Raw genomic sequence first — 15,454 nt, 5'->3', positions numbered from 1 at the left:
AAGCACACCTGCACTCTGATCTCCTCCTCCACTTCTTTCCGCTTCTCCTCTTTGATCAATTCTGGGTCATACTCCTGGGGGAAATTCCATTGCTCATCTCTGTTCTGCCAAACGTCTGATATCCAAAAGCAAAGAAAGGGGGCAAAAAGTTATAGAAGACATTGCTTTTCTAGCTGTTGTTGAAAAAACCAGGATGGTTGAAATTATTATTAATTATATAAAAAGAAAAGGAGTACTTGTGGCACCTTAGAGACTAACAAATTTATTTGAGCATAAGCTTTCGTGAGCTACAGCTCACTTCATCGGAACTTAATTATATGTAAGTAGCAGATGCTAGAGACCCGAAGCAAGATCAGAGCACTATTGTGCTAGGCTCTGAGATACTCAAGGTTAACCTTCTTTGCCTTGTACTGTAGTTTGGTATTGGATTTCAGGGGGATAGTAATGAATATTGAGATTATCACTTATAGGTTGCAAGTCCTAATCCCTAGAGCTGTATTTTTCACTTGCAACCTTAAGGAGTAATGATATAAAATGAGTTCGACCATGTCACTTTACTTTGGAATCCCTCCACTGACTCCCTCTTGCTTACTGTATCAAGTTTTAAAATGTAGCCATGGGAAAGTCACTAAAATAGCTCCTACCCAAGGAGCATATAGTCTAAAAGACTGACACAGAAAAGATAAGACAAGCTGGGGGACCAGAGGCATAGGTTAATCTAAAACGTTAACTCCTCATCATCCTCATTCTTCCTTGCCCAGTTATATAATACAATGCTGTATTAAATAGAATAGAATGTGAGGGCATTTGACTGATGTGCGATAATATTTTTGCCTCACAGAAGAAGTGAGTCTTGGGAGTAATTTGAACGAAGATGAGGTGTGGGCCTGGACCACTGGCTTGGGAAGCCATTCCACACATAAGGGACCTCATAGAAGAAGGCATGAAGATGGGAGTGTGAGATGGAGGGGGCAGTGAGGCTGGCATCATTTGTGGGACAAAGAGGAACAAGATGAAAATTGGATCCAGCACATACAGGTGTGGCAGAGCTGGGCAGAACTTTGAAGGTGAGGGCAAGCAGTTTGAACCTTATATAGTAGGCCAGGGGGAGGCGGTGGAGGGATTCCAAAAAAGAGTCATGTAGTCCAACTGACATTACATCACTACTTTTTAATGTTGCATGGGTCAAACACAAGCAATAGCAGACTACATTTGAGGAAGGAAAGTGAGAAGTGCAAGTCTATGGCAAAATTTCTGTTTATGATAAAGTACCTAATGATTTTACTTTGTGAATATTTTTATTTTGAATGAAAACTACTTTTTGTTTTCCAGAAAAGTAAACTGAAATTTGGAAAGCCCTGTATTTGTTTGAATTCTGTGGTATTAACGAAGGAGACACATTAGCAAGCGAAACTGCTTATCTCCTCTTTCGATAGATTGAATTAATTTTAAAAGGACAACTCCATACCTCGAGTTTCCCTACATTCCAAACCCCGGTAGTATCTTTATAATGACAGCTTATCTCCAGCAGTATGCACTGATTCAGTTTCCAGATGATTTAAAATTACAGTTTTCTACCTTAAAACATAGACTCCTTTATGAAGCTGTTTTTCATGGACTACTCTTTTCACTACCCTCTGCAGTGTCTAAGACACTATAAACTGAGAAAGATATTCATAGCACCGACAGGAGATCATGCAAGATTTAGTCTAGTTAATATACACGCTGCTATCTACTGCTTCTGAGAATTCTCTTGGATTCCAATTATGTGCAAAGTTTATGTGGTTTTACACATAGGGAATAGTTTTTGCAGGTGAAGAGTCCTAATTTTATAACTAAAAATGGTAACGATTAAGGAGGACAGTGGATTTTTGGTAATAAGGAAAGGAACACAAAGGTATAGACGTCAATTTCTTTAAATGACTCCAGGCCTGTCAAATAACATGACAGATGCCACATAATATTTCAACGGGAAAGGTTGACTTGCCTTAGTTAGAAGGCACGTCCCCCAGGGTTACCCTAGTTTGGAATTTCAGCCTTGGGGAAAGGGGATATTACATAGAAGAGATGTGAATTTTTAAACACTTTCCTGGCTGGGTCAACAGGTTGCAAGTGCTATGTTTTCACAGGAGCATTAAGCTTTAGGTATTTATTTTTCATAGACTGAGCCACACTTTTTATTTTATTTTTCATAATTGTTTGTCATTCTGTGCATGGATTAGTGGGTAATAGGCAGTCCAGACAAATCAGTGACAGCCTCCTTCCTGCACCTTAGCCAATAGGCTTTATTGATATTACTTGGCAACTGGCTCGCTGAGGACTAAATTAGTCACTAGGTTAGAGGTCTCTAATTTTAGAAGATAGATCAATAGCTTGTAGATATTAGATGCTATGTTATTTTTTTCTAGATCAAAAAATGTTTCTCAGTTCTTTTTAAAGCAAGGTCGGAAGGTTAAGGACATTCTGTTTTCACTGAGTGGTCAAAAGTGCATGGTGTTCAATTACATATAGGGCCATTTACCTATGGGAGTGTGTGCATGTTTTTGTGACATGCAGTTGAATCACCTCTTTTTGAAATGCATATAGCTTTTTCGAGATTCATCCTTTTTCTCTGTCTTTATATGGCTGCTAGCAGGCTGCCCTTTGGGCTAACATGGCTGTCAGCATCAGCAGTTACAGTGCACTTGCTCAGACTCAGAAAACTTAGCCTTTTTAATGTACAAAACATTATTTAGTGTTAATATTTTCATTGCAGAGAGCAGCCAGTGATCAATACAGGGGGATGCTTAATCGTCACACTCTTATGGAAACGTTCAACCGCTTGGGGACAGGGTTTGAGATCTTTCAATGTAAGATAAACATGAAGTCATGTCACCACAGCTTACAGCACTGTCAAACATATAGGAAGCATAATGGTTAGAGGCCTGGGCTGGGCTGGGCTATAGGAGACCCAGAGTCAATCCTGCTCTGCCACAAACATCCTGTGTGACCTTGGGAAATCATTTAGCCTGTAAAATGAAGGTACAAGCCCTGCCCCACAAGGGTCTTGTGAGGATAAATACATTAAGAATATGAGGTGCTCAGTGAGAGGGGCCACATAAGTACCTTTAGTAGGTAGAATATCACAAGAACAAATTATTGCTTGTGCCACAATTGAAGTTGTGCAAGCCGTACATTCACAGTGTTCTGGACGAGGTTGCTTTCCTCTTACTACAGCATAAGGGGAGATTACATATATACATGTCGTGTGTGTGTGTGTGTGTGTGTAAAATATGTTTTAAGTGGCTATCACTTACAGTTAAGGTTCCCTAAACATTTCCATTGTAGGCATCTGCTTTTGGTCACTCAGAATAATGCTTACTTATTAGATTGAAATTTTCTAGGCTTATTCACTGCTAAAGGTGAGTTTTCTTCAAAATGTCTATAAACAATAGTCAAGCACTTTCAAGCAAGGGGAGAGTGAAAAAAAATCCAATATTAAAATATTATGGCCTTTTCAGAGTCACTCTACCAGCTATCTGATTTGATTCTTGAGATTTTGAAAAATTGCGCTTCACACGTGAGCAGTACATTTTTGGCTAGTAGTAATTTAAATGAGAATTGCAGAGCAAACTAAGTGAAGGTAGAGTACATTATGCATATCTGTAGAAGGATATAGCTATGTAATAAACTATACTGAATCATAGAATAGATCGTAGGACTGGAAGGGACCTCAAGAGGTCATCTAGTCCAGGCCCCTGCACTCATGGCAGGACTAAGTATTATCTAGACCATCCCCAACAGGCGTTTGTGAAGGTTACTTGTGAATGAGGTGGGGGATGTGCAGTTTGTAGAAATTAATAATTTATTAAAAAGCAGTGAAATGTGTGTGATAATAACCAGAATATTGGTTCAGATAGTCTCAATCCACAAGTGCACAGATAAAAGAAGTGAGGCAAAGCTGAACAGCTCTGGATACTTTCCTGTGAATACGTTCATCTTGGACATACCCATTGCTATCCTTTGAATCTCATTGGAGTTACTGTTCCCTCTCTAAGGATTTCTGGATGTGCTAAATATTGGTTAAATCTGAATCCCCGGCTGTAGTTTCAATTTACCCCAAATGGATTCTAGCAGTGTCTCTTGCCTACACACGCTCACTGTTAAGTGCTCCTGGAGATATTTTCAGTGCATAGTGTAGTCACAACGTGTCACATAATTTATCAAGACTCTAAACCTACATATTTGGAGCCCCTACAAGTGTATCCTGTTAGGGAGGATTTAAGAAGGAACATACCTTGGCTACATATACAATTTATGGCAACATGTACACATCTGTTTTTAGTTACACTTTTGACAATTAACTTGCCCCATCAGCTCTCAAGCAGAAGTAATAATAAATGGACATTTTTTTGAAAGGGCTAGCTGTGAGATTTGGGAAGTCTCTCTCCCCACATCCCATCCATATCACGGAGTCAGTACTCTTAATCCAACCATGCATATTAACGTAAATATTTTAAATTATTTAACTCCTCCCTCACCTCTCCAATGATGTACACACCACTTACAAATATATGTGAATGGAGCATGCCATTTTGTATTTCTACCTTTTACACTTGTAGCTGAGGAATTTTTTCAGTACAGCTGTAGACAATCAATATACACAATTTCTGGGGGATTAACAAGTAGTATGTGGGGCAGCATGGAGCTGTGTTGTCCCAGAAGGAGTGCCAGGACACCTTCTGGCCCTCAGGGGTCATTAAGGGAGTACTGTGTATGCTCCCCCACAAGCCTGGCAGGCAGTGCTAGCCAGCATGGAGCCATCCCATCTTCTCCCTGCCCCCTATGCAGAGGCTGGTGTCGGCAGCGCTGCTAGCCCTGAGTGCAAGGATTCCCATTGTTGTTGCAGGATGGGGAGGCACTACTTGTGCCCTCTGCCTCCATTTTGTGCCTATGCAAGGACAAGACCCAGAGTGGCCCCAAACATGCTTAGCAGCACATATGAAACATTCCCTGCAAGTTAAGGAGCAATTTCTTCTGTTCTCACATCTGTGAATCTCGTGTTGATTTCAGTGGGAGCTGTATGTGTGTATTCAAGGGCTTTGAGCCCTCCTTTGATTCTTACCATGAAACAACTCTCTGTGACTTATAATTTACAAAAGAAATTCCATGAGTTAACAAGGTAGAGGCTGGGCAGCACTCTGCTGATTACAACTAATTTTCAAATTGATAACTTGTTTTTCCCACAGCTGACCTGAGGCAACTCAATGTGAGTGACTGCATAACAACAAAGGATTTCAGGCGAGGAATTTAGCAAGTCAGTAACACTGTAGAGTGTTAAGAAGAAGAGATTAAAAAAAAAATAACTTTCTCATGAGGAGCATAGTAGGCATGGAAGTAGTGACAGCGAAACTCAAAACCTTTACTTCAGAGTTTGGTCTCAAGCTTTCCAAGGTCAGATACTTGTAGCTTATTTGCATGTTTGAGGCCTTACACTATGGCTCATGAACCATACTTCCTATTCAGCCTCTTACCTCAAGAGACTCTTGATCGTCCTGGTTGGGGAGTACTGGGGTATGTCTGCAAAGCAAAGAAAAACCTGCACCTGTCCCACGCTAGCTGACTGGGGCTCACTGGGCTTGGGCTGCACGGCTGTTTCATTGCTGTGTAGACTTCTTGTCTTGGGCTGGTGCCCGGCTCTAGGGACCTGTGGGTTGGGAGTGTCCCAAAGCCTGGGTCTGACCCGAGCCCAGAAGTCTATGGGTTGCAGAGCTTTGGATAGGGAAGAGGGGAAAAGGGGACAAGTGTGGAGGATGGGGTAGAACAGAGCTGGTTGAAAATTTTCGAAAAATACCGGAAAATTTCAAACTCTCTTTTTTATCAAAAATGCTGCTGAAATTTTTCATTTACCAAAAGCTGAGTTTTCTGTAAACAACAAAATGGGATGTCTGTTTGAATAATGGTTTTGACTTAAAAAAAGTTGCAAAAAATCTTTGCAGGAAGCACAAACATTCAAATCAATTGCTTTTTGGAAAAAAATCTCCATTTTGAAAAGCTCTCTTTCTAGAACCAGTCTTTTCATTCAGAAAATGCTGACCAACTCTAGTGTGGAAGAGTGTGTATCAACAGCCTTGTCAGTGAATGAGAGGGCAAAGAGGGTAAGAAATTTAAGGAATGTGGTTGTAACCTCAACTGCTGGATAGGGCTTTCCATTTAGTGGCCAGTCAGTACTATATATAAGCACAGATGACTTTTCTGAAATAAAAATAACAAAAAATTAAAGCACTTACAGAAGCACTACAAATACTTTGGGCCAGATTCTGCCACCTTTCCTTGCACTGAGTAGCACTTCACTTTAATAACTGTCCCCTTGAATCATCTAGTCACAGAGTATGGCCCTGATATTGCACCTATTGTGAGAGCAACTGCTTTGATTGCATATTGTCAGCTGTATGATCGGAGCCAAAGGCCTGAGTAAGGGTACTGGAATCTGGTCCTTGCTTTATGATATCCTAATGTTACCAGAAAGGTCAAAAATAAATTACAGGGGCAGGAGGAATCTCCTTTCAAATTTTACTTTGTCTAAAGCTTGCACTTCTGTAATGTTCCATACTTTAGTTTGATGTGACATGGATGGCATCCAATCTAAGTTTAATTAGAGAATGCTCCAACTATGATTATTATCTCCCTCTGCTGACCTTTGTATCGGTTGTTTCCTTCCTCCATTATAGGGAGGAAATTACTAGGAGCCATTTTCCATCCCTCCTCTTCTTCCTGTGTGAAGAAAATATAGAATATCATTGTATTAATCACGAGATAGAGAGCCATTAAAAACACAGGGTGACAGTATAATGAAAAATGGGGTCACGTGTAGTTTTAATTCACAAGTGATTATCAAAAAGTTATTTGGTGAAAATTGTTGGATAAGACCCCTGAACTAAATCATATTTTTCAAGCTGATCATATGGTTGAACTTCCTCCACAGAGATTGGGGCAGTTCATGTTCAAAACCAGTTGGGTCACATTAATTTAAAAGTCGTTAAACTACCTTGCTTTTGTAGTGTAAATGCGACCTTCGAGCATGGCAATCTATTTACCTTCCAATCATTTTTCTTCCTCACAATGTGCTAAGCACTTTGGTGTCATGAAATAAGGATTGTTTTTAAGCAATTAGAGGATTATTGTTTGAGGAAAAAATGGGTTTTGAGAAGAGAAGTGTGCTGTGAAGGATCATAAAGGATATTGCAGGTACAGGGAATATGGCCTGGGAGATGGCATGGAGGTGATTTTGGGGCAAAAGAAGAAAGGAGGCATGAAAGAATTTTAATCAGTAGAGTGCATGACTTGACAAGGAGGTGGTGAGGACTGGCTGGAGGGGTATGCTGAAGAATAATGCAAGCAAGAGGATTCAAGGGTGGAACTCAAATTCTCTGCTGCTTCTGCTGCACTCCCACCTTCTGCAGGGGCTGAGATTTCTGGGGCCCATATCTGGATCTCCTGCAGTACGCGATATACTGCATTTAGACTATCAGGCCAGCCCTGTTGCATTGCTTTTAATTTTTTTAAGTCAAACTTTTTACACAAAATGACATTTAGATGATTAGAAGTTGCATTTATAACAGACATACATTTATATTTTGTTCATGACACAAATGTTGCTGTGAAGCGTGAAAACTCAATCGCTCCCTGTTAATTTATTTAGCCAGTGAACAACATAGTGCATGTATATTCATTATTTCTTTTATCCTTAGGAATAAGCAAAGCAGTCATTTTGATGGCTAACGTCACTGATTTTATACGTTGAAGTAAAGAGTATTTCTATGCCAATACAGTTCAAATATACAACATATTGAAATAGATTTTTTTTTCAAAATAATTCAGTATATAGAGAACAGCTCCAATAAATATGGGCCTAAATTCTACATTAGCAGTCAGTGTTTTTCATACAGTGTTAGAAAGATAAAGGAATTCTTTTCTTGATATTTTTCCTACATTCAGATGATAGAATAGCTGAGTCAATGTTGTGTGAACTGTGGTGGGGCACCTTGAACCGATAATACCAGTTTTAATCCAGCCACAGATATGGGGGTAACAGCTGGATGAACACTAAGCATGTGTTTGAATCTTTCCACAGGCTGATCTGCATTCGGAAATCCACACTTCGAGGCTGTGAAGAATCTGAATTGATATCCACTGTGCTGTTTGGCTACATTTGCCTGGTCACAGTGAAGAGGTTCTGCCTATGGATCTCCTTGATGGCAGAATGTTGCTTTAAACTCAATATGGCTGGATGAAATTTGCAGAGAGACCACCGCCATATTTATGTCTTACGAGCAGGGGTCAGTACACAGTATATTACTATATTAAATAGTTCCAAATGGTTCAACATATGTCTTGAAAAGTCGCAGAAATAAAAGGCTTGTGAAGAGAGATTATATTGTGCTAGGTTTCTGTTATTTCTTTCTTAGTGCCCAATGGGAAATCAGATCAACACTTAACAGGGAAGAAAATGAAGCTGCTTTGATATCAAATGCATATTTCTAAAGATCACTATCAGACTTAAGGAATATTTAAATCTCCTTCTGGGATCATAATGTTGTTTTCTTAAAAAACTGAAGTTAGGAACAAGGCCTTGTTTGACTGCGTCACTATGACTTATAGCCTACGCTTATTTTAACAAGGTCCTTCTGTTAGAACTTTTCAGAATACTTCTGAACCATTCCAAGATGATTTTTTTTCAGTATTACAAGCAGGGAATAATGTTCTCTTTGTTCTATCTCAATGAGCCACAGAACACCTGATATAATGGCCTTGATTATTACTTTACAGAGGCTGGGGCATCAGAATAGAGGAGAGCTACAAAAAATTATAAAGCCCCCATAGTTCTGTACTGTTGTTTCTTCACAGATCTTCAGAATTTCATACCAAGACTCAACTAGAGCTGTGAGAGGACAGGGACACATTTTTGGTATTGCTGTTTATCTACTGAGGGATACAAAGCAATCACCTTACCTCATGAAAGACTGGAAAGTTGGGTTTTTAAGTCAGGGGAGTGAATTTCACTGCAATCTTTGAAGCTCAGATCTAGTTCAGAATGTTCAGTGGATCTGAAGCTATTTCCTCCTGACCTTTTCCTGGGTGACTTAAAAACTGAAGTATTGTTAGGATACATTTTTGCAGCACGTGTGAAAGGACCCTCTCCAATGTACTGGTTCAGGGACAGGACAGAGACATACTAGGGCTTTGTTTTGGGAGGGCCATTTAGGAAGAGTGGGGGAATTAGAAGCAAGGCCTCAGTTAGCAGTACAAGGACATACTGGTAAATGCTTCTCAGGCTGAAGGGAACTGCTTAATATCCTAGATTGCATGGCTCTGTATGATATCGTCATTTAACCAGTGTAATTCTAATAATTCCTTTAAACCCTCACTTAGGTAGAGATATACCATGACTGTTAGTTGATTCTTCTCTTAGGGCTAATATTGTGTCCAGCACTGAGGGGAGGGGCAGTGCAGAGGTGCTCTGTACCAGTGTGAATCAGTGGAGGCATTCTGACTTAGTAACGCAGGATGCAGCGGGTATCCTGATAGCTCAGTAGTCCTGGAAGGAGCAGTAGGGGATGGGCCATAGATCCACCCTTCACCTATTGAAGTCTAGTACAGCTATTGAGGCTGTACTCTCCTGGTGCTTGTGTAAAATCATAGAATTAGAGAATATCAGGGTTGGAAGGGACCTCAGGAGGTCATCTAGTCCAACCCCCTGCTCAAAGCAGGACCAATCCCCAACTAAATGATCCCAGCCAGGCCTTTGTCAAGCCTGATCTTTAAAACCTCTAAGGAAGGAGATTCCACCACCTCCCTAGGTAACGCATTCCAGTGCTTCACCACCCTCCGAGTGAAAAAGTTTTTCCTAATATCCAACCTAAACCTCTCCCACTGCAACTTGAGACCATTATTCCTTGTTCTGTCATCTGCTACCACTGAGAACAGTCTAGATCCATCCTCTTTGGAACCCCCTTTCAGGTAGGTGGTGATGTGCTGGGGCAGAAGTTGGAGGAAGGTTACTTATATCCTCTCACAGCTACTATCCCTTTGTAATTAGTTGTTCAATATGAGTCTACTTTTGCTGCTTCTTGCAGATAAAAACTCATTTGAAAAATTACCTTAGGTGGAGGTTATATAACATTTAAAGTTCTTCAGCCCATCCACTTAGTATCTTTGACATACAAAGACAGCTACCTACAATATACTGTAAATGGATGCTCCCACGTTACAGTGTCAGAATCTGATAACCTCTAAATTAGAAAGATTGACACTTATTTATTTCACTTAGTTTAGTCTCGTGGCCAGCTGTTTCTATTGTTTCAGACAGCTTGATGGACATTGCCTAAGAAACCCTAGTCTTCATGTTATGTGAGTGTCCCACAGTTAGAGCTAAATGTATAACTTCTCTTCGGAAGACTTTACAGTGAGGGAATGTCTGGGCCCCAGGAGTCCCCTCCTCCTAACACTCAGTGATAATGATCACTAAAAGATTAAAGATTAATGGTATCTACAAAAAACGAAATCACTCTAGAAAGTTCACAAGCAACAAAAGTTGCTGTTACAGCAAAAGTCAGAAATTCTGATTGCGCAGCATGATTTAGAATTAAGACAATGTAGCTAAAATCCATCACAACTTTGTGGTTGGCATATCATTTGTCTGGTGTGTTCTTCCATGAACCTGCTATTGAAAAAAGCTCATTGGAGTAACAGAATCTCAACCTTTCAAAGCCTTCAGGGAGGATAGCATTCTAGTAGTTTTGTTAGCAAAAACATAAATTTGGCCTACAAACAACTTGAGGTGAAAAGAGCTCATACTTTAGGGTCATTTTAAGTAAGTGAATTGAAAAAACATGGCCACTATCTACAGAATTGCAAAACATTGGTTTAAATTATAAAATAAATGGTTTTCAGATAGTAAATTGTACTTAAAAATTAGTCTGAAATATACGCAAGTGTGCAGATTGGATTGGTAAAATGTTAGCTTCAGGGAGAGAGTTTGCCTGTTTCACAGTGTTTGGATACATAAGGGCAGGCAGAATGCTGGTCTTTCCACCTCTTGAGTGAAAGGGTGTTGGTGGCTAACTTTGCCCAGTAATCCATGCTCCGAAGAGGTCATGCTTGGGTGATAGCCAGCATTCTGTCATCTGCACACCAAGGGTATGTCTACACTGCAGTTAGACACCCCTGGCTGGCCCGTGCCATCTGATTCAAGCTTGTGGAACTAGGATTAAGGGGTTGTTTAATTTGTAGCATAGGTGTTTGGACTTGGACTGGAGCCTGAGCTCTGGGACCCCTCCCACCTCGCAGGATCCTAGAGCCTGGGCTCTGGCCCAAGCCTGAATGTCTATACCCAGTGCTTAATTTGTAATGAAAGAGGTGCTGGGGCTCAGCAATATTTTTACATTCATAACTGATGCAGCAAGCCCAGCAGTGCCAGGGCTATGAACTGTGAAGCCTAGAGGTCCTGAGGCTCAGTCCTGGCAAGCCCTGGCACAAATTAAGCACTGTCTATACCACAGTTAAACAGTCCCTTAGCCCGAGTCCTGCAAGCCTGAGTTCGTTAACATTGGCCAGCCGCAGGTTTGGAATAGCAGTGTAGACATACCCAAAGAGGCCTGTGCTTGGTGGAGAACACACCATACTTAAAGCATTGTAACAGCCTCTAAGCATATTCTTTCCCATCCATACCCCTGGAGTCAATCCTCCCACATCAACATTCCACAGGCAAATGTCCTCCAGCTATTGCCACAGATACAGGAAGCTTCACAACCCCCCACCCCAAGCCTCTGGTTTTGGAAGCCTAAATAAAGTCTCCATGGCCATCAAACTTAGACGAAGTAAAATGCATGAGGATCTCATCCACTTCCAACCCTCCTGTAAGTGAGGCTGAAGCAATGGTGGCAAGTCAAGTTTGTCTACACGCAGAAACCCAGTGATGCCACATGGATTGCACAGGCCTGAAGCTTTCGCTGCTTTAACAAACTACTGAACAAATTCACATTTTAAAACGCCTTACAGTATCCGTCTTTCCTTTTTTCTCTTTTCCTTTCCCTTTTTCTTTCCTTTTCTTCTTCTTTTTTCCTTTTTCTTTTTTCCCCTTTTCTTTGGTTTTTTTCTTTAGAGCTGCTTCTTCTTCTTTAGCAGCCAGCTCAGCAGCAACCTGGGAGAGAGTCAAAGTAACACATACCATTATCTTTATGTTTTTAAATATAAGGAATATTAAAGTACAGGAAGCAGGATAAGGGATGTTTCTGCCTACTTGAAATACATTTTCACTTTCAGAATGGGCCATGATTTGATATTTCTCTCCGTCCTTCAGTTTTACATTCTTGTGCTTTTTTTCATTATTTAATCTCTATTTTCAAAAAGTCACCCATTGCTAAATGGCTGTTAGTTAGTATAAATTGACTGATTTTATTTATTTTACATGTCAAAAATGTAATGATAAGCACTCAGTCTGTGCTCTGGACACCTACCTCAATGGTTAAAACCACAAAATCAGCAAATGATTTCCCATAAATGTAACCACCTCAACCCACTCCCTTTACAACAGCCTTGGAGAAGAGAGGTTAAAGATGGGCTTTGTAGTGTGCCCAGAAGGCTACCACATCTAGGTTTTGGCAGACCCAGGGGGTTGAGAGAGCAAGTTCCAAAGCACAGCACCACTCACTGAGAACACCCTGCCTGGCGCTCCCTTTCATTTACACTGAGGAAGCTCCAGCTTGAGAACTTCTGTTTATATCAGCGGTGGCAATATACTGTGGAAGAGGGGTGATTTCTGAGGTAACTAGGTCCCAAACCATTCAGGGCTTTATAGACTGAAACATCTTGAATTCCACCCAGAGCCATAACGTATCAGTGGGCCCAGAAGCAAGAAAAAGATGCATAGACCCCTTCAAGTCTTGGACTCGCCTCAGAATCTGGCTCAGTGTTTCCAAAGCAGATTGGTTTTATATAGATGGATTTTGAGATGTTTCCTTCAGGGATGTAGTGGATGTCTAGCTTCAACATCTGGCTGAATATTGGACCCCCTTGGAAATGGTATTTGTCTGAAGCCAAACACTATATAGGACTGTAAACTCAGAGGTCCAGATTGTCAACTGGTATAGCTCTGTTAAAATCAATAGAGCCAATTTCTGACAGCTAAGGACTTGGCTCATTATATTTTACTAGTTGTAAAGGTGTTGGGTCTTAATTCTTTGTTTCTTTATGCCATTCTCTCTCCCCTTGCCCCCTTTTATTTCCCACTCTTATGCATATGTTTTATATGCAACTCTTTGCCTTCTAAATCATTCTTTCTATGAGTCTCTCTCTCCCTTTATATTTTCTTTCCTGTCCCCATGTTTTTCATTTTTAATAGTTCCTCTTCCCCACTCCCCTATATTTATTTCTTTACTGGTTCTGAGTACCCTCCATACTCCCTTCATCCCCCTATTTGAACTCTCAGGTGAAAAAGGGGCATCTGGCCCTGCTTTCTGAGCTGACCTCCCAGAGACGCCAGGAATCATTTGGGGCCTTGCCTCAGGCTTACCTCAGACAATCACCTTGCTTGTTTTCTCCATCTTGACAGTGTTCCTACTGTCCAGTGTAAATTGGTGAAGATCATGGCTTTCTAATCTGGTTGTTACAACTCTTCTGCAGTGTGCTGAAATCTAGGACTGCTGCTCATTCCAAAAACACATTGTTCCAAAGTGTCTTACAAGGCACTTTGCAATGTGTCATCCTAGACTTCCATCAGCTGCAGCTACTTTTTGGCTTCAAATAGGTATTGAAAAACTGACTTGCTATAGCTAAATAGAATCATTTCATCCAAAATTCAACTAAATACTTGCAAAACCAAATTCTGATACAGCCGTACATGTACAGTAGGAGTAGGATATGCTAAAGAAAGGGCAACCACAAACAAAGAGTAACTATTAATGGAATGCTGTCAGATTGGACGGAGGTCTCAAGGGGGTTCCACAGTGATCTGTTCTGAGTCTGGTGTTATTTAACATTTTTATTAATGACCTGGATGTAGGAATAGAGAGCATCCTGATCAAATCAGCAGATGACACAAAGCTGCGGTGTGGGGGTGGCATATGGGGAGGGGAGGTTGCAAACACTTAAGAGGATAGAGTTAAAATTCAAAGGGATCTTGATAAATTGGAGAACTGGGCTATAGACAAGAAAGTGAAATTCAAAAAAGACAAAGACACTTTGTGCATTTGGTGTTTCTTCCCTAATATAGAATGGGGGATAACAGGCTTGGCAGCAGCACTGCTAAGAAGGATCTGAGAGTTGTGGTGGATCACAACCTCAACATGAGTCAGCAATGTGATGCTGTTGTGAAAAAAGCAAATGCAATTTTGTGTTGCATGAACAGAGACAAGTCATGGGAGGTGATAGTACTGCTCCACTCGGCGCTGGTTAGGCCTCAGCTAAAGTACTGTGTCCAGTTTTGGTAAATAATGTCTAGAAAGGATATAGAGAAACTGGAAAGGATCCAGAAGTGAGTGACAAGGATGATCAAAAGGAGTTGGCGGATGTGATTGCAGAGCCATTGGCCATTATCTTTGAAAACTCATTGCGATCGGGGAAGGTCCTGGACGACTGGAAAAAGGCTAATGTAGTGCCCATCTTTAAAAAAGGGAAGAAAGAGGATCCTGGGAACTACAGGCCAGTCAGCCTCACCTCAGTCCCTGGAAAAATCATGGAGCAGGTCCTCAAGGAATCAATTCTGAAGCACTTAGAGGAGAGGAAAGTGATCAGGAACAGTCAGCATGGATTCACCAAGGGCAAGTCATGCCTGACTAATCTAATTGCCTTCTATGACGAGATAACTGGCTCTGTGGATGAGGGGAAAGCAGTGGACGTGTTATTCCTTGACTTTAGCAAAGCTTTTGACACGGTCTCCCACAGTATTTTTGCCAGTAAGTTAAAGAAGTATGGGCTGGATGAATGGACTATAAAGTGGATAGAAAGCTGGCTAGATTGTCGGGCTCAATGGGTAGTGATCAATGGCTCCATGTCTAGATGGCAGCCAGTATCAAGCGGAGTGCCCCAAGGGTTGATCCTGGGGCCGGTTTTGTTCAATATCTTCATTAATGATCTGGAGGATGGTGTGGATTGCACCCTCAGCAAGTTTGCAGATGACACTAAACTGGGAGGAGAGGTAGATACGTTGGAGGGTAGGGATAGGATACAGAGGGCCCTAGACAAATTAGAGGATTGGGCCAAAAGAAATCTGATGAGGTTCAACAAGGACAAGTGCAGAGTCCTGCACTTAGGACGGAAGAATCCCATGCACCGCTACAGACTAGGGACCGAATGGCTCGGCAGCAGTTCTGCAGAAAAGGACCTAGGGGTTACAGTGGACGAGAAACTGGATATGAGTCAACAGTGTGCCGTTGTTGCCAAGAAGGCCAATGGCATTTTGGGATGTATAAGTAGG

At 41.1% G+C, this 15,454-nt stretch overlaps 1 protein-coding gene across 2 annotated transcripts in view; it reads right to left on the bottom strand.

Moving 5' to 3' along the window:
- Positions 1–15,454, bottom strand: part of DRC11 (dynein regulatory complex subunit 11) — a 157,238-nt gene that overhangs the window by 49,791 nt on the left and 91,993 nt on the right. For both annotated transcript variants that reach the window (XM_074968154.1, XM_074968156.1), the window contains 3 exons: positions 12,038–12,181; positions 6,678–6,753; positions 9–115 (listed from right to left, as the gene is read on the bottom strand). In XM_074968154.1, the coding sequence (XP_074824255.1) occupies positions 9–115; positions 6,678–6,753; positions 12,038–12,181 (327 nt within the window). The remainder of the gene's footprint in view (positions 1–8; positions 116–6,677; positions 6,754–12,037; positions 12,182–15,454) is intronic.

The sequence above is a fragment of the Natator depressus genome, chromosome 11, assembly GCF_965152275.1.
Source record: "Natator depressus isolate rNatDep1 chromosome 11, rNatDep2.hap1, whole genome shotgun sequence".
NCBI lineage: Eukaryota > Metazoa > Chordata > Testudines > Cheloniidae > Natator > Natator depressus.
Note: the sequence above shows the minus strand (reverse complement) of the source record. Positions and strands in the feature narration are given on the sequence as shown.